Here is a 20,049-nt window from a genome sequence, read left to right as displayed (position 1 = left end):
TTCGGCAAAATTTGATGTGACCCCCTCCTCCTAAAATGTTGTGGGACGAGTCAATTATTAACAAAAATCAATCTTACATTTCAAATCAAGTTATTAGATTTGACAAATCCCAGTTGTTGGGAATCGGTGCCATCATCCACCAATCAAAGAAACAAGAAAAAGAAATCTAGTTTTATAATTTACAACCATTCCCTCTGAGGGAATATTCCACATTTTTATGAAAGTTTTTGTTTTGCAATGTCTGCCCGATTGCCCTGGAGAAAATTTTTGCAAATTTGTATAAGAGATTTTTGTGCAATTACCTCAAAGTTCAAATCAAAGCTAATATTCGCAATGCCAAATTTTTAATCAAGTATTTAAGTTTTTCCCCGATCAGTTCGTTTCGAACTTCTTTGCAATTTTTTAAATTAATTAATTTAGGTTGCATAAAGACTGGAAGAATGCAATAAATAATAAATCCACATATAGATCAAGCACACGAATCGACCCATCTTTGCAATGCTGACAATGCAAGACACAAGAAACGTAGAAACAAGCTTTAAATATGTTGGGAACTCAAGAAGTGTACCCGATCTAAAATTAAAATACTAGCCTTATTACTGACGAATGGTTCATCCCAAGTCCAAAGAGGCGATCAACGAATGATACTCTATCCTTTTCATCTAGATCTTGAAAGGATATCGTCAACCCTCTAATCACTCCACATACTAGTCTTTCATTGTCATCATAGAGAAAGCTAAAGAAAAGACCAGTTATCTGATGCAGATACGTTTGAATTGCAGGACGACACTGGGAGACAAACAAACCCAAGATGTCAGTTATTGTAAACCGCTCCTGTTGACTTGTTCTGTCGATGAAAAGACGACAAAGCAGAGGCACAGCCTACAAAATAAAATCTATATTACTGTATCTTAAATTATATTGTGCTATCCTATTACTATTAGAGAGAGGAGAGGGAGAATGGGGGAGCATGGAGAGAGAGTGAGACTGTAGGAGATGGAGAGGGAGCGGATAGAGATAGAGATTTTAGACTTGCATAATTTTAAATAATTTCTGCTCCTAATCGCTAACAATATCCAAAAAATGTTTCAATCGCGGACAGACAACCAATCCATTGGCAAATGCATTCATTTTTTTGTCATTTCGACAGAAATTTAGTTTGAAACGAAAATTGTTGGGATTGCATAATTCGCAAAACAATTTTTTCAAGTTACCCAATTATTTTCACATCGTTATGAGTTACAACCAATCTTAAGCTACCAAGAATACAATGAAACTTCCTTATAAAGTTAAATTAATTTGATTTCAACTGTATTATTGATATTATTACTAGTAAATGTCAATGAAAAGAAAGACGACAAAGCAGAGGCCCAGCCTATAAAATAAACTCTATATCAATATATGATTAAATCACATTTATTATCTTATTGCTATTAGAGAAATGAGAGATAGAGGGGGGGGGGGAAATGGACAGAGAGGAAGAGAGAGAGAGGAAGAGAGAGAGAGAGAGAGAGAGAGAGTCAGGACATAGCCTAAAATAAGCTCTATATAGTATTCATTAGATCACATTGTGTTATCTTATTATTATCAAAGAGAAAATAGAAAGAGTGAGGGGGAGAGGGATAGGGAGATGTTGGCAGAGAGAGGGAGCGAGGAAGGAAGGGAAAGAGAGAAAGAAAAACAGAGAGATAATTTTTAAACTTGTATGCTTGTAAATACTTTATGCTCTTAACCGCAAACAATCAACCAAAAATGTTTCAATTGTAGACATATGACAATACCATTGGCAAATCTACCCCTTTTTTTTCGTTTCAAAAGAAGATTTTAATTTAAGACAAAAAATATTGGCATTGCATGCTTAAAACAATTTGTTCAAGATCCCAAAATGTTCAAGTATTTTATCGCATCGCTATGACTTACAACCAGCCTTAAGGTACCATGAGTATAATGCAACTTCCTTATACTTAATTAATTTTAATTTCCATCTGTGTAATTACTTTTTTCGAGGTATTTTATTTCATATATGAAACATATATTTTATACAACCACTAGCTACTTTTTGGTAAATAGTTTACATATTTAACAGAATAGGAGAGATTTGAATTCAACGTTTTCTAAGAAGTGAAAACAGCTAAAAGCAAACACAGCTACCTTTGAGACGACTAACTTCATCAGAGACTCAGATGAAGAGGCTATAGCAAGAAGAGCGTGTGCACTTGGGTACATCAACTTGTGTTCCGGTTCACTTAGGTGATGCAAGCATTCTAGAATAAAAACTTTATCAGGCACTACTTTACGAAAGAAGCAGTTTAATAAGAAATGTACTCCTGCAGCATCGTCTTTAGATCTTAACCTTCCCATATAGCCCAAAGGGCATGCTCCAGTTGTCTTCCATCCCTATGTGCATTGTTCCACAGTCGATTGTTCAGCCAGGGGAGGATTTAAGCGGGCTCATGGGCTCGAACCACCACATCGACTTGAACATAGTTTACATCTACATTTAGACGAATCTGTCAAGAAAAACAAAATAACGAAAATCCTAGCCCACAAATGACTAATACAAGGGTCTTCAAAATATATAGCCAATAAATCTATCAAGCAAAAGAAAAAATAAACTTTAAGAATCTACCAAGGCACAACCCTTTCAAAAAATCCTTCGTCTACCTCTGTTCACAAAAGGAAGGAAGAAAACTTCCCTCCCCAATAACTCAGAAAATTAACAAGGCCTCTTCTTTGTTCGACTTCTTCAAATGTTGTAGAAATCATACAATAAATTCTAAATTTCTTAAGACACATGTAGGCCAAAGTTTTTTTCCGAAGGGCTCGGCTCACCTCCTTCTAATACCTCGCTCTTTACGCTAAAGTATTTTCAGTAATTTCAACTACTTATTCTACGGCTTTTGTGATTCAGAGGGTCATTCTTAATGAATTGGGATCAAATTTAAGCTTTAGTGTAAAGAGCGAGGTACTGACGATGGGGCGAATCCCCTCATATATGTAATAAAAACATGAGAATACAAAAGTTCTTTACGTAAGCTAATTTATAAGTTACGTAAATCTTTTACCAATAAAAAGATTCGTAAAAAATTAAAAGTTCTAGTTACCTTTTTAATTAACCAAAAAATCGGGGGGCAAAGAGGGCTTCGTCCCCCGCTCTTTTTTCTCAAAATCATTCGATCAAAATTATGAGAAAGCCATTGAGCCAAAAAAAAAATATGCAAATTTCGTTTTGATTATTCCTCTGCGGAGAGCCAAAATCAAAACATGCATTGATTCAAAAACGTTCAGAAATTAAATAAAAAAAACAAGTTTTTCTAACTGGAAGTAAGGAGCGATATTAAAACTTAAAACGCACAGAAATTACTTCGTATATGAAAGAGGCTGCTTCCTCATCAACGCCCCGCTCTTTACGCTAAAGTTTTTTACTGTTTTAAAAAGAAGAATTGAGAGAAAGAGTCAAACTTTAGCGTAAAGAGCGGGGCGTTGATGAGGAAGCAGCCTCTTTCATATACGAAGTAATTTCTGTGCGTTTTAAGTTTTAATATCGCTCCTTACTTCCAGTTAAAAAAACTTGTTTTTTTTATTTAATCATTAAAATGGACCTACCACCCTTTTCCTAAAAAAAAAGAAAAGAAAAGAGTCTTAAGACAAGGCAACTCAACCCAGAATGGCAATTTGATAAGGGAGGAAACTTTAGTGCCTAGGTAAAGGTTTAATAAAAAATAAAAATATAATGGCTCCCCCGACAGTGAAGCACTAACAGGAGAACCGGAAAAAATTCAAAATAAAAAATACGAAAATTCAAAAAGGCTTCTTGAAAGTAGGCAGATTCTTTTGTTTTCAACTCTTTTTGTATTTATTAGGAAATAGTTAGAACTAAGTTAGTAGAAGCTAATTACATACTAAATTAGACAAAAAGAACGTGCCCATAGAGACCTATTCCCCCTAGGCAAGAGATGTTATTTTATATTCGGTCCAATATAAAGAAAAATATAGTAATAGAGAAAAAAATGTGATTTATAGTTAAATTCAGGTTTAAAAATAAACTTAACGATTATGCTTAGTAATACTAGATGACGATATTTTTTTGTTTTGTTTTTTTAACCTCAGAAACAAACTTGAATTTTTTCTCTTAACAAGTTCACATATTCTATTTTATGCAGTTGTCTATGTTGCCACAAGTTAAGGTTAGAAGCAAACAGTATTAAAGACTAAGCACACACACGATATCTTACATGGGAGTCGTTGTCCATCGTTTATACGGCAATTTGGTATGGGGTTCTTCAAATACGGTTTTTCAATCTGTGTCAGAGAGGGCTATCCAAAAATTTCGAGATATTTCATGAAACGATATTACCAAAAGGCATATCTCGCGTTTTCTTTTTATTTGTAAAATTATTAGGTATATTACATGAGCTGTTACAATCTCCCGTTCTTTGTGCATTGGCGCAATAGTGGAAAATTCGCATTTTTTTTTTTTTTGATAGATTTCTAAAATTCAAGAACTTAAATAACAAAAGTCAAATATGGCGTTTTTTAATTTTTAGGAAAAATTGACAATTTGTACGCACAATTTATGCGCGCAATGGGCACAAAACGTTCTTTATTCCTGGCTAGGGAGACGGTCTTCCATACTTCCTTTACTTTTACCATAATTTACAATAAACGTTCTAACCTTTAATATTTCCCAGCGCCTTTCTTACTATTTTTGCTTCAGTATTAATGCTACAGTTTACGAAACTTTCTGATCATCTTAAGTCATATGGGTGAAATAAAAAAAAAAAAAAACAACAAAGAATATGAAAATATTAAATAATCCGGGTGATATAACGTTAGAATTTTGAGAGTACTTTTCAACGGCAAGACGGCATGTTACTGGAAGAATCAGGCCGTGGTGGTATCCAGATGTTTTTTTTAATGATCTTGAAGATATTAAGACTGAAATTTCATCATCAAGACTGAAATCATCAAGTGAGATTAACAGTTCATCCATAGAATAAAATATAATGCATATGGTAGCGATATTTGATCACTGAGGGCTATCAGCGTTATTTTACCATGAATATACAGTTGAAAAGAAAATATATTAAAAAGGGCAAAATTTATTAAAATCAAGGAGCAACAATCAAAAAAAATTTTATACATAAATAGTAACAAATCTGTCTTATTAAAACAATTTCTTCGTTTTTATTATATTTTAGTTTCAATTGTAAATAGAAAATCAGTATGATATAAGAAATTATTTACGCACTACCATTAGCTCAGCAGTCTACTGTGTCCCAAATGTAACTAAAGAGGGTTTCTTCCCATCATGCTTTTAAATAGATCGCGGGACTCTTGTCCAAAAATGTGGTGAGGCTAATAACATAAGAAAATATAGGCTAATCTTATCTTATCACGTGTGCTAAGAAAATGTTTTGCTGTCCACCTTTACCCATAGTTAGAGCATCGCAACGTGTTACATTCTGCCCAATTTGGATTTCGATGTGGTCAGAACGAAATAAGCTGTGGCCTGTTTAACAAGAGTAGCCAATGAAACACTGGATCAAGGGTAGAAGATTTAGTAATATTGTAAGACATAATCAAGGCTTTTGACCCAGTCGGTCACAATTTTGTATTTAGAGAAAGTGGTTTTTATGATATAAGAGGTCCCGGACTTAGCTTTCAGTGCATCCTTAGAAGTGGGGTAACAGTATGTTCAGACGAAGGCTATCAAGCTTCCCCATTAGACGCTGAGTTTACGAGACTCTGCTCTTGGATAGTTATTATTTAAAATATTTTATTTAAAATTAGTTATTATTTAAAAATTAGTTATTATTAATCAGTCATTATAAAAATTGGTTAGTTATTATTTAAAATTAAATTAGTTATTATTTAAAATTTTTATGGTATAAGAGGTCCTGGACTTAACTTTCAGTGCATCCTTAGTAGGGCGGTAACAGTATTTTCAGATGAATTAAAAGAGGCCATCAAGCTTCCCCATTAGACGCGCAGTTCTACGAGAATCTGTTCTTGGATAGTTATTATTTAAAATTTTCGTACACGAAATAAGATTTAACTATTTTAAGTATTAACGTTTCTGTCATATCATGAATACGAGCCCCATTTGATTTTATTCCTAACTATGACAGCTGACAGAAACAAATTTTAAAATTCATAGTTCAAGTTCTTTAATATTCAATAAAATCAAATTTCACAAAACTAATAAAAAAAAACATATTTCATCAGTATTTACATTTTAATTATAATGATCCATACAACGCACCCTGCCCCTTTTTTACAGTAGAAAACACTTCTCCATTCACTAGTTGGTTAGTCAATAAAAAAAAAAAAAAAAAAAAAAAAAAAAAAAAAAAAAAAAAAAAAAAAAAAAAAAAAAAAAAAAAAAGGCTGTAAAATTATGATATAACTAATTAGCTCTTCATTTTGACTAACGGGGAGCTCATATTGCGCTGATGAAATAAATAAACTTTTTGACAAAATGCATACCAAGAAGTTTCTTCCCGGTTACACACAAAATCCGCCTTTACTTACAGTTCAATACCACAAACTGTCTGATAGGTATTCACCAGAATTCTCTGATGGTATGGGTCAGAATTTAGCACAGATGGTATGTGGCCTTGATAAACGATCAAAACAATTTATACTCGATACACATTTGCAAGAATCAAATAATGAACACCATGTAGAATCACATAAAATAGTGTTTATAAATATGTAGAATGGAGAAGACTACCATCTGCTGCCAAAAAGCCGTTTTAGTCTGTTTTAGCAGATGCTGCATACACTTTTGTTTATATTTGTCAAATAAAATTATCTTTTTTGTCCTTACTTACGTTTAATGGCAACGGTAATGGCTTCTTTAAATGCAAACCGATTATCAGCAACTACTTCTAAATCCTCTCCATTTTGTACAACTTCAGTCCCCAAAGAAGCAACACGCAGACATGATGTTAAGGTCGACAACACCTTTTTTTCGAATTCTCCACCAAGAACCCCAGTAAACAGTTCCCTTCTTATTGCTAACCATATGGGGTCTAGGAAAGAGTCGATATCTTTGGGCGAGTAATGTCCGACGGAATATTCCTGAAAATCCACAAATCAAAGAAATAAATGGATTAGACATAATTTTAACATATGTTAATAATTAAACCGTACAGCGACCATACACGTAAAATGTGAATCAAATCAGATAAGAACAAAAAAAAAACCTGAATGAACCCGCATAGAAGAATTTTTGAGTAGTTATACATCTACTACAGCTTTACATCTACTAGATACTTTAAAAACAAATACGGTTTTGAAACATGGGCGCTCCGAAAAACGGAGGAAGATTTGCAAGATGTTTTCCAAAGAAATTGATTACGGATTGTTTTGGGTACCCGGCAGACTGACCGTATTACAATCAGTAGGCTGTACGAACATTGTGGTTCAATCCCGCTTCCTATGACTACAATAAGAGAAAGGTTGAGATGGCTAGGGCACGTTCAGCTGATGAAGGATGACATATTGCCAAAGATTATCCTTTTCAGCCAGCCTTCTAGGGCTAAACAGAAAGCAGGTCGTCCGCGGTTGGGATGGGAGGATGCCATAAAGAAAGTTTTGAGAGAAATCGGAACTTCTTGAGAGGGTAAGAGGGAGGCTTTGAATAGATTATGATGGCGGGGAGCGCACGTAGCTGTGCTGGCCTCAGGCAGCTTGGTGTTGCGGAGTTGTTAGTACTAGTAATAGTACTGCAGCTTTAAATTAGTATTCCTCATGCGCCAATTCTCCCAATTAGAGTTTCTTGAATTTAATTGTGGAGCAAGAAATATTTGACGAAAAAAAGATAAATAAGTTCATGCAGTAACGCATTAACACTAACCCGCAACAACAAACAAACAAGAGCCTTGGAGGAATTTGCATATCTTGTTCAAATAAGACAAAGGATTACACCAGAGTACAACCACCCCCAGTCTCTTAAGAAGGCCCAGAAAAAGTAGTGACTTGGTTGATAATTGCACTTGTAATTGACAATTTAGAGTGTAGTATTACAGTGAATTACAAGCAACGGATATTAAAATGTTGAGTTAGCAACATGTAGTTAGGTATAAGAGGGAGATCATAGACCTTCTGTTCACATAGACCTTCACTAAGATACAATTCATAGTGAAGGCAGGCCAATTATAGTAAACAAATACTTGAAGGAACTACACACTCTGCAGCACGACGTTACTTGTAAGATCAACTCTCTAGGTATTATATTTACCAATTGGTTGAAATTAATGGTAATCTGATAACAGTGGTAAAAGGAGTCGAAGAAGAACTTTTAGGTTTAACAGCCTCAAGGATTGAAAACAAGAACTAGCCTGGGTTGAAAAGTATAGGTTGTAAGTATAAGGACTTGGGTCAAAAGGTGTTCCAGAACACTCTTTCATATTTCCAGAACACGTTTCTAAAAGGTAGAACCCATTTATAAAACGTTCAAATTCCCTGATTAAACATCTCGGCCATGGACATTGGACATCTACCGCTATATTACTAAACTGGGCATTTCTTATAGCAGCAATTCTAAGTCTGAGATAACACTAAATTGTTTACAAATTAAAAATGAATGGTACAATCCTGGCTTTCAATAAGGTCTAAAATGTTCGCCTTTCAACTAAAATATATTTAAAAAACATATGTTTTTAAAGAACTATTTGTAAAATTTGAGGTTGTTGCTCCTGAGCACCGTTTGTGATCCTGCAAGCATGTTTGGGTAGAAAAATTAAAGAATACGGGCAACTTATAAGAGGGTAAATTTAAGTTCATCTCAGAGAAAATTCTTCTCTGGTAATTAAAAAAAATGTAGAGGAGGGAAAAGAGGGAGGAAAGGATTATTTCAATTCTTTAAACAGAGATGCAAAAAAGTTATTTTTTTTCAAAATCTAAATGGGACGATTTTGTTAATCTTTTCTCAGTTTTTTAAGCGAAAATACAAAAAAAGGTAGAATTCAAAATCTAGGGGGGGGGGGGGGGTAAAAGTACCCATCTTCCCAATTGGTTTCTTCTGAAAAATACATGAGATATACCCATCAAAGTTACAAAATTTAATATAATACATAAAAAAAATATTAGTTACACTAGACTTTGTTTTCTCTGTCGTCTTTTTTATTTTAAAATGCTGAAGGTAGAAGACCCATTTTTGTCAAAATTGTGCATCAGGTTTATTGGTTTATATTATTAAAAAATAGATAAATAAAAAAAAAGAGCTTATGTTGTAAAGCTATGACTATTTTATAATCTAGATTTATAGGCCCAATAAACGCCTAAACTTCAGGAAATGTCACATAGGATTAAAATAAACTTAGAGAAGGCAGATTATAATAAATGAAAATCAAAATCGAATTGAACTTGAATCAAGCTCCTGATTCAGCAAAGTTGCGGCTCTATTGGTAATGCCCTATTTCTCTTAATCTATAAATATCAAAAGAATCAAACATAAAAGGACACTTACGAGGAGACTAAAGGAATCCAACTTTGCGTCAGCATGCTCCGAGTCTAGTTTCTCAATAATTAAATTCAAGTTGTATTCGGCAAAAGCAGGGGTAGAGCCAAGGGCTGTTTGAAGCGCCTCTCTTAACTGATCTCTAGTAACCCCAAATGGATCATTTGGAGGCTGTAAAAGAAAATAAGTAAGTTAAATAAGTCTCTCTCAACAGAGACACTGGGGAAACCTATGTAAGCCCCATTTATGCAAAACTAATTAATTATCGGTTTTTAATTATCGGTAATTAAGATCGGTTTTATACAAATCAACAAAATCATATTCTGCAACCTAACCTAATGTAACCCAGATAACTGGGAAGCGAAGAGTTTTTAAAACTTCTCTGTATAAATTAAAAAATTGAATTACCATACAGCATTGTCTTTTTATTCAATTACCCTTTCACCATTACATTGAGAGGGTCCTCATATTTTAGTTCGTGTGTTTGTTTAAGGTTCGACTTTTTATATTATCCTTAAATTTTTATTAGTAATTTTTATTTTACTATGGGGCACAATGGTGCACTGACGGTCAATCGAAGGTCTTGACCGAAATATTTGCATTATAGTCTAAGTTTTTCACTGGCTCGTATTATCCCCGTTTCTCTCTTCTTTACTGTTTTTTTTTTTTTTTTTTTTTTCGTTTTGTCATTATTAGCCAGTGTGGTCTCAGAAGTTATTTAAAATGTATTAATCTAAAAGAAATGTGTGTGTTGTTAACGATATTGAGGTGCCCTCTCGTACCCCTTTTGCCCAGCATTTACAACAGAATTTTCCATTCACATATACTAAAATATAACAAACAAATAAATACTTGCAATTACCCACGAACTAAAATTGTTTCACTTCTGCATACTTTCAAAATATCACATAAAACTTTAGTGTATAGATTGGAGAATTAAGGAGGAGGGAAACCCACCCCCTCATTTACAGTATTATATCTACTCGTTTTAAGTTTTAATGCGAGTCTTTATTTTTCATTCGAAAAGTTTTTTTTTCAAACAGTTCGTGGTAACGAACTGTATTAAGGAGCGACCCGGCTCAATAATAAACGAAATTCTAAAAAACGGAATTTCGATGCTAAAAGATATATCAAAATAATCGGATTTTTATGCTGATTTTAAATATATAAGTTTCACCAAATTTAGTCTTTGTCATCAAAAGTTACGAGCCTGAGAAAATTTGCTTTATTTTGGAAAATAGGGGGAAACATACCCTAAAAGTCATAGGATCTTAACGAAAATCACACCATCGTATTCAGCGTATCAGAGAACCCTAAAGGAAAAATTTCAAGGTCCAATCTACAAAAATGTGGGATTTCGTATTTTTTGCCAGAAGACAAATCACGGGTGCGTGTTTATTTGTTTGTTTAATTTTTTCCCCAGGGGTCATCGTATTGACCAAGTGGTCCTAGAGTGTTGCAAGAGGGCTCATTCTAACGGAAATGAAAAGTTCTAGTGCCCTTTTTAAGTGACCAAAAAAATTGGAGGGCACCTAGGCCCCCCCATACTCATTTTTTTCCCAAAGTCAACGGATCAAAATTTTGAGATAGCCATTTTGTTCCGCATAGTCGAAAACCATAAAAACTATGTCTTTGGGGATGACTTACCCCCCCCCCCCACAGTCCCTGGGGGAGGGGCTGCAAGTTACAAACTTTGACCAATGTTTACATACAGTAATGGTTATTGGGAAGTGTACCGACATTTTCAGGGGAATTTTTTTGGTTTGGGTGTGGGGCCTTTTTAAGTAACCGAGAAATTGGAGGGCAACTAGGCCTCCTTCCCCACCCCTCATTTCTCAAAATCGTCTGATCAAAACTAAGAGAAAGCCATTTAGTCAAAAAAATTAATATGCAAATTTCATTTTAATAATATATGTATGGAGAGCCAAAATCAGACATGCATCAATTCAAAAACGTTCAAAAATTAAATATAAAAAAAACAAGTTTTTTGAAATGAAAGTAAGGAGCGACATTAAAACTTTAAACGAACAGAAATTACTCCGTATATGAAAGGGGCTTTTCCTCCTCGACACCCCGCTCCTTGCGCTAAAGTTTGATTCTTTCTCGCAACTCTAATTTTAAAACAATAAAAAACTTTAGCGTAAAGAGCGGGGCGTCGAGGAGGAAAAGCCCCTTTCATATACGGAGTACTTTCTGTTTGTTTTAAGTTTTAATGTCGCTCCTTACTTTCATTTCAAAAAAATTGTTTTTTTTTATTTTATTTTACTTTTTAGGCCCGGTAGCTTTTGATATATCTGGCATTGGTCTCAGATCTATTCAGAAAATTTCAGTTTTTATTTAGCTCTTTATTTTCATTTAAAAAAAACTATTTTTTAATCTTATTTTATAACTTTTTGGGGCTTCTAAATTTTAATCTAACCGGCATACATTCTTACACCAACATATGCGTCTAACGTTTATTCAGAAATATACTAAAATAATTTAATAGGCATGAACAATGATAGCAAATGATATACTTCAAACAATAAGCAAACAGGGAAGGACATCATCATATTCCAATTCATATAAATCATATCTAAGTAACCACATTTTCCCGTTGATAATGAAAAACTTGCAAGCTCCCGACGTCTTCCTTAATGTCTCCCATATTTCCAAAATTGTTGGTATAATAAAATGCTTGCATTAATAAATGTTATCTTAATAAAAAAAAGCAAGTATATATACCAGATATGAAAACATAATTTAATCTGTTAAAATTTGTTCGGTATAAGTTGATAGTACTCTAACTTTTAATATTCACAATGAACAACTAGAAGGAAAATATAGTGGCTCCAAAAATAAAAAAAATTTTATAAATAAAATGGATGGATAAAATCCTTGTAGTATTTAGGAATAACCGTTTGAATGGTTTCCCCTAAAAATTATAAAAACACTGTGTGCAAGTGATGACCTCAATTATCAGATTCCCATTTAACTTCTGACCCCTTTATTAATGCTTGACTCTTAATAAGTATATCATTCTAGCTGATAAATCACAATAATATATAGTATACTTTCAGTTAAACGGTCAATTGCTGAATTGTTAAACAATCTATTTTAAATATTCAATCACTCATTATATGTACATGACTGCTCCCGCTTCATGGAAAATAGTAGTAGAGTATTGAAAGGGTATACCCAGCTATTACGCCAATGTTACCACTGAATAGAGCGTAGTCAATATCTGAATAATCTAAGCCTCAACTTGTTTTTGTATATGACTTTTCGCATGAATGACTTTGGTGTGCTCACACAGGCCAGGAGAGGTCGTAGCCTGCCCCCATTGTAGGTGTGATTATAAGCAACAGTTTTAGAATTCCACAAAAGTGGATAAAATTCAAATCTGTTTAATTAAACTCTATACTCAGAGTTTATTATATAAACTCCATATAATTAAATCTATATTAATTAAACTCTATAAACTTTTCGTTATCAATTTTACCGATTTTGCTCTACGTGCGTTTCAAAACACTATTGGCCATTCTGTTCACGCCACTGACAAAATGATAACTTAACCTAAATATTCAAATTTAAAATATTCAAATTACACTATTACCAACATGCTTATTTCGTTTTCAAAAATGTTCACAGACGAATAGAAAGTGAAGTTGAAAAAAGAATAAGCCAATAACATATCTGTATCTTTAGTTTACAATGAAGTCACTATTTTGTTTTGTATTTACGTGTAAAACTTGCAAAAAAAAAAATAAGTATATGCATCGTGCTAAACATATTTTTCCATCTTCAGTTTTAAGAATAATTTACCACTTTATTGGTTGCAAATTATTTAAATTACCGTACCATATATATCTAAATGCATATAGATGCATATAAAAGAAATATAAATGCTTCAAATAAAGCAATGAGAATAATCGAGGATTTTTACAACAACATCCAAACTTAAAAATGTATCAGAGACAAAAACAATATTTTTCCCTCCTGAATACTTCAGCCGTCCGAGCCGAGTAGTTAGCGCGCATGACTTGAAATCCTGAGAACAGGGGTTCGAGTACTGATTATTTGGTTTGGGGTGGGGGCCAGTGGTGTGACTCTGTAAGCACAGCTCGAGTCCATCCAGCTCTAAATAGGTACCCGGAGAAATTGGGGTAAAACACGGGAAGCTTCAGATAATTTGACCCAACCACACATTGTGCTCCCCGCCGAAGGGAACAAATCAGGAAGTCGGTACCTGCGCAATGCAGATTATCGGTCAGCATGCAAAAAACTTTTTTAAAGTGAATAGTTTAGCCACGAAATGTGGAAGTAATGTGATCATTGTGAATACAGCACTTTAAAATAAAAAAAAACAAGTAATTTATTTTTCTCTGTTCTTCTCTAAAAATGTGAGAACTGGCTAATAAAAGCAGTTGAAGCGACGAACTTGAACATATTCAGTCACGAATGCCCGAAGATCTAACTCTTACGTTCGTTAAATCCAACAATTAGGAGCTTAATTTTCCGTTGGAGGTGTATTATTTTATTGCAATACAAAATTGTATCTATTAGTTGATTCAGTAAGCTGATTCATTCATTCATGCAAATGCAAAGGGCGGGGTCTTGAATTTCCTTACATGTAGCACAGTCATCATAGTAGAATCTTTTGTTCCCATACTACCCAAACAGAAGCTCAGACAAGTGTATTAAAAATTGTATGTCGCTGTTAGTGTCTATGCCATAGTTTGTATTTACTGGCCTGTGTAGCTTTTGTGTTTCAAATATGCTATCCTATTACTTACATGCACAAAAAAGAATAAATGTTCAGTTGAGTTGAAAACAAAGAATAGGCCAAAAATATATATGCGTTTTTGATTTGCTATGAAACCAGGCCCATAAGCAGGATGAGGTCCTTTAGGTCCTTAAGAATGGCATTGTCGATGTTTATTCCCGCTGTAACACCGAAAGAGAAGCTAAATAGAAAACAGTTCGATACCGAGTAAATAGCAGGTATACGAGCTCGCTCCCCGCCAACGGAAAAATGTATAAAATTCTATATTCTATTGGTATTATAATAAAGAACCTTGAACCAGCCAAAAATACAAAGAGAAAAAGCTCACGGGAGTGAATTCAATTGGAAAGTAACAAGCTAAAATTTCGAACAGATCTTCTGCCAGAGGACCAAGTGGAAAGTAAGTAGTGATGACAGGAATCAAATTAAAAATGATAATTAAATTGCGAGGATCTTTTTCTCCTTCAACTGATTGTATGAATCCAGTTAAAAAGTCAAAACCAAGAATTTTCAGCTCTGAAAAAAAAATATAATTATCTCAGCTGAGTTGATTAAAGAACAAAACACAAACATAAAAATTAAATTACTAGCACAATTAGAACATGTAAACAAAAAAAGGAATAAAAAAACAAAATAACACCCATACACACCATAAAATAGTCTACGTAGAACGTACAAATTATTTAAGTTACATTAAAAACAGACCACTTCGATGGACACTAAAACAAACATTCATTTTAACCGCCATAGACTATATTGAAAACTTATTAAAGACTATTTTGATGAAAGTTTATCAATCGAATTCTCAGTGTTATTGTGCATTGAAAATATAAGCTAAGCAAGAACTAAATAATAAGTAATCTTCTCTATTAAAACTACTTTAAATGCAATGCATTCTACATTAAATCAAGAATCAAAATTTTTACTTTCAAAGGAAAAGGTCAGAATGAAGCAAAAGAAACAGATATAATGATGTTAGAAACATATACTATTATTACTACCAATTCACAGCAGTACTAGGTCACCTAAGGTTAACATAGCTGCACAAGATCCTCCTCCGTCCTAATCTATTCAAGAATCTCTCTTTACCTCTCCCACAAAGTTCCACTTTCCCTTAAATCAATTCTCAAACCATTCTTCTCAATCTCAAACCTCCTTGAGAAGGACCTCTTTTCAAACCATTACGGGACGACTGGCGTTTTGTTTGGTCCAAGACGGATGACCAAAAAGCTCATTTTTTGGCAATAAACCCTCCTTCGTCCGTGAGACGTGGCCCTGCCATCTTAGCCTTTAGTTCATGATGGTCATAGGAGGGATGGCCCTGGGGGAAGAGATCCAGTGCCCCCAAGCCCCTTTTAGACTTGCGTTTTTGGGAAATTAGTAATAACGATGAGTACAAAATAAAAACACATGATTTTACAATGAAGCCTTAACTGGAACATCTAAAATACGAAGTAATGCCAAAGAAGGTAAATAAAGACGGTAACACAAATAAGTCCCTAGTAAAGAAATTATAGATTAGATAAAGGGCAGCTTCTAAGATTTGCGAGATCTTCCTCATCTCAATATAGGACATAGCAACACACAGTAAAACATTCTAACTTCTATATACGACATTCAATCTCCTCTCATGCAGTAAGGTGGTAAAATTGACAAAACAAAGTGAAAAGTGTATAAGTGAAGTCTAAAAAAAATACCTGTCGACAAATGAAATCCAAAACTTGTTGTAAATAAAGATACTTGAACTACAATAACTAGGCCCTTAAAGAAGGAGAGAATATTCGAAAAATTGACCAAAAGACATATTTCAACCATTATGCTCAATTTTTTACTTTGACTACCTGTGACATTTTGAGCATTAGACTAATATATCATGTATTGTTAGCTATACTTAAATTCTTTTAAAGCCCTGTATCACCTAAATGTTATTATTTCTGAGGACTATTCCACTCGCCATAATTCAGTCACAGTTACACCCGAGGCATATCCCGACTAAACCATATTCAAAAAAACAATACTAGTTTCAAACAGTTCGTGGTAAGGAACTGTAAGTAAGGAGCGACCCGGCTCAACAGTAATCAAAACTCTTTTTTTAATACCGGTAGAAACATCAAAAGGATCGATTTTTATACTGAATTCAAATAAATAAGTTTAATCAAGTTTATTCTATACTTGTCAAAACTCATCAAAAGTTATAAGCCTCAGAAAATTTGCCTTATTTTTGAAAAAGGTGGGAAACCCCCCCTCCCCTAAAAGTCACAAAATCTTAGTGAACATCACATGATCATATTCAGCGTATTAGAGAATCCTACTGTAGAGCTTTCAAGCTCCTATCTGCAAAATCAAATAAAAATAAACAAGTTTTTTTTAACTGCAAGTAAGGAGCGACATTAAAACTTAAGACGAACAAAAATTACTCCGTACATGAAAGGGGTTGTCCCTCCGCAACGCCTCAATCTTTAGGCTAAAATTTGACCCTGTCACCACTGCACTTTTTAAAACAATAAAAAAAACCTTAGTGTAAAGAGCGAGGCGTTGCGGACGGACAACCCCTCCGCAACTCCGCGTGTTCATTTGTAGTTGTTTTTCCAGGGGGGATCGTATCGATGCAATGGTCCTAAAATATTGCAAAAAGGTTCATTCAAACGAAAATTAAAAGTTATAGTGCCCTTTTTAAGTGACCTAAATTTTCAAGTGAAATGTTTTTAGTGCATGTATGCAGCAAATTTTCAAGTGAAAATGGTTTTAGTACATGAATGCAGGCCTTTTCTGCAGTTTATTTAAAAATCAATTTCGATTTATAGGTGTGTCTTTGCCTTTACTTTTCATGCTGTATTTTTGTATCAACCAAGAACCATGAAGGCTTTTAGTGTTAATAAATACCATATTATGCGTTATAGCAGACTAACAGACAAAAATAACTTTTGGTATCCTTTTCGACTTACCTTCAACATTTCTCCTTAAAAGATTTCTTAGAATAGTGAAAAACTTTTGCCTATCTGACTGCTGTTGGGCCTGGCAGGAGATTTCAGTAAACAACGTACGAACGAGATTTGTAGAGCCAGGCGATGGCAATTCCAAGGTGCTCTGAAACATTAATAGCTTAGCAAAAAGAGAATGGAAAAAGTGTGCAGAATTGAATCTTCAGCGATTTATCATGGGAAGACAGAGAGTTATTAACGCCACTTACAGTGAAGGGTGTGGGGACTTAGATATTTTAAAATTGGATAGAGGAAAACTGGACTTTTGATAAGACTAGTCTAGAGTGCAATTGGATTAAAGCTGCAATGTCTCTGCGAGTGATTAAATAAAAGAAACAAGTTTTTCAGCTGAAAGTAAGGAGCAGCGTTAAAAATTAAAATGAACAGAAATTATTAGGAGTATGAGGGGGTTCCCCCCTCCTCACTACCTCGCTCTTTGTGCTAAAATTTGACTTTTTGTTCTAAATATGTCAGAATGAATCATGAAACACAAGAGCCGTTTAATTAGAATAATAAGCTTTTTGTAAAAGTTCTAAAGAAACTTAGCGTAAAAAGCGAGGCACTGATGAGGGGAAACCCCTTTCATACTCATATTATTTTATGTTAGTTTTAAGTTTCAATGTTGCTCCTTACTTTCAGTTGAAAAAAAATGTTTTTTACGTTTTTTAATTAATGCTGGGTAATTCCGCTCTCCTCCATAGAAAATTCCTTCCCCCACGAAAACTTCCACCGTGGAAAGATCCTCCCATGTACCCCCCCACAATCCCCCTGAAAAATAACTGTGTACTTCCTAGTAGTAAATACTATATGTAAACAATAAGCAGTGCTCCTAGCTTGTACCCCTTTTCCCTGGGGCTGTGAGAGGGGAGTTAAGCAATCCTAAAAGACATGTTATTAGATTTTTCGACTATACTGAACAAAATGGCTATCTCAAAATTTTGAATGGAAGACTTCGGGAAAAATGGACGTAATGGAGGGTAGCTTCCCTCCTATATTTTTAGTCCCTTTAAAATGACACTAGAACTTTTGATTTTCGATCAAATGAGACCCCTCCCAATCTACAAGGATAAATTTTTCGATACAGGCATTCCTGGGAAAAAAACAAAACAAAAAACAACAAATAAACTCCATGATATTGCTTCCGGTAAAACTGTAAAATTTCACACTTTTGTATATAGGAGCTTGAAACCTCAACGGTAAGATTCTCTGATATACTGAATCTGATGGTTTGATTTTTTATTATGATCACTTGATGTTTGGGGGTGTTTCTCCTCATTTTCGAGAATTGGCCAAATTACCTAAGGCTAGTAACTTGTGATGGGTAACATTAAACCAGACGAACCTTATACATTTTGAATAAACATTAAAATTCAATACTTTTGATGTATTCATGTTACCAAGACTGTTTCTTAGAGTTTCAGTTACTATTAAGCCACATCGTTCATTACATCAGTTCAACAGTTTTGGTAAACAAAAATTTGGCACTTTTGGTAAACAAAAAATAACCAGTAGTATCCCCTCAATCTATTTGAGCGGTCAGTCCCCAATCATTCCGAGCAGCAAGGTATCCCATTATTCCGAGCGGCCAGGTATCCCATCATTCGAAGCACCCAGGTATCCCATCATTCCTACGACATGGTGTTATCACAATTTCCATACGACAAGAAATTCTCGGAAATGAATGTCAGCTATTATTTCTCACTGAAGCAATACTATTACTTTAACAAAACACATATTCCATTACTATAACAAAACACATGGCCCGGTGTTTTATGTCAAATGTAGGAATCAAACGAGAGACCCATTATCTCCTAAAAAAAACGACACACTACTCGACTGAGCTAACAATCCATTGATGATATTATATTCTTAGAAATGCATTCTAGGTAATCAATGTATTGTTTCTGGGATGCCAGCCAAGTGACGTTAAGCGTCACAATCCCAAAAAGTTAATTGCGCAATTGATTTCTCAATTTGGAGTTGGATATATGGTAAATACGATCAGTATTTTGTTTTCGGCAGCACCTTTTTTGCAGGATCCCGAGAATATCCATACTATGGTGATTTTGAGATGCTTACTGGAAAAATATATTCTTTTGATGGTTAATGAAACTTGTTTCGATCTCGAAGAATTGTAATGACTATAACCGGCAAGGAATCATTTTTTTAATATAATGGTCCTGTGCACATCGGTTTTCCACTACCGGGGCTTATGCGTAAGTTTGGGTCACCACATTCCCATCCAGAACCCCATGTCCCCCTCCAGGGCTCCGTGCCTCGACTTTTCGAGAGATAAATTGTCTAATAGTTGTGCTAAGACAAAATTCTTTGTCTACTCTCGTAGCGGGTGAACAGCACCGGGAATTATGGCGATTAATGTTCAGGGCCTGCCCGTAGAAATAAAAAGAGTTGATTAATATTAAATATCTTGGGCTAATAATGGAATTATTAAATTGTATAATAATGGAATTATTATTTAATAATGGAATAATGGAATTATTATCATTTAAAAGCAATGCAGTTTATTTTCGACTGTCAAGAAATATTGGATGAATGGATCGTCTGAACTTTATTCTGCCGTTTTTAGCCCTGAAATCTCTATCATTCTCTAATTTTACGCTACAGTTTTTTATTGTTTTAAAAAGTAGAATTGTGAGAAAAAGTCAAACCTTAGCGTAAAGAGCGAGGCGTTGAGGAGGGGACAATCCCTTTCATATACGGAATAATTTCTGTTCGTCTTAAGTTTTAATGTCGCTTCTTCCTTGCAGTTAAAAAACTTGTTTTTTTAATTAATTTCTGAAAGTTTTTTAATTAATGCATGCTTTGATTTTGGC

General features: G+C 34.2%; 1 protein-coding gene across 1 annotated transcript in view; it reads right to left on the bottom strand.

Annotated features, from left to right (window-relative positions):
* LOC136027595 (MMS19 nucleotide excision repair protein homolog) overlaps nt 1–20,049 on the bottom strand; it is a 122,018-nt gene that overhangs the window by 87,687 nt on the left and 14,282 nt on the right. The window contains exons 3-8 of the mRNA XM_065704988.1: nt 17,180–17,321; nt 14,563–14,750; nt 9,479–9,640; nt 6,837–7,086; nt 2,152–2,264; nt 593–882 (exon numbers count right to left, since the gene is read on the bottom strand). Coding sequence (XP_065561060.1) covers nt 593–882; nt 2,152–2,264; nt 6,837–7,086; nt 9,479–9,640; nt 14,563–14,750; nt 17,180–17,321 — 1,145 coding nt within the window. The remainder of the gene's footprint in view (nt 1–592; nt 883–2,151; nt 2,265–6,836; nt 7,087–9,478; nt 9,641–14,562; nt 14,751–17,179; nt 17,322–20,049) is intronic.

Source organism: Artemia franciscana, chromosome 5 (assembly GCF_032884065.1).
Source record: "Artemia franciscana chromosome 5, ASM3288406v1, whole genome shotgun sequence".
In the NCBI taxonomy this organism is placed as follows: Eukaryota; Metazoa; Arthropoda; class Branchiopoda; order Anostraca; family Artemiidae; genus Artemia; species Artemia franciscana.
The sequence above is the reverse complement of the archived record's forward strand: the minus strand, read 5'-3'. Positions and strand labels throughout refer to the sequence as shown.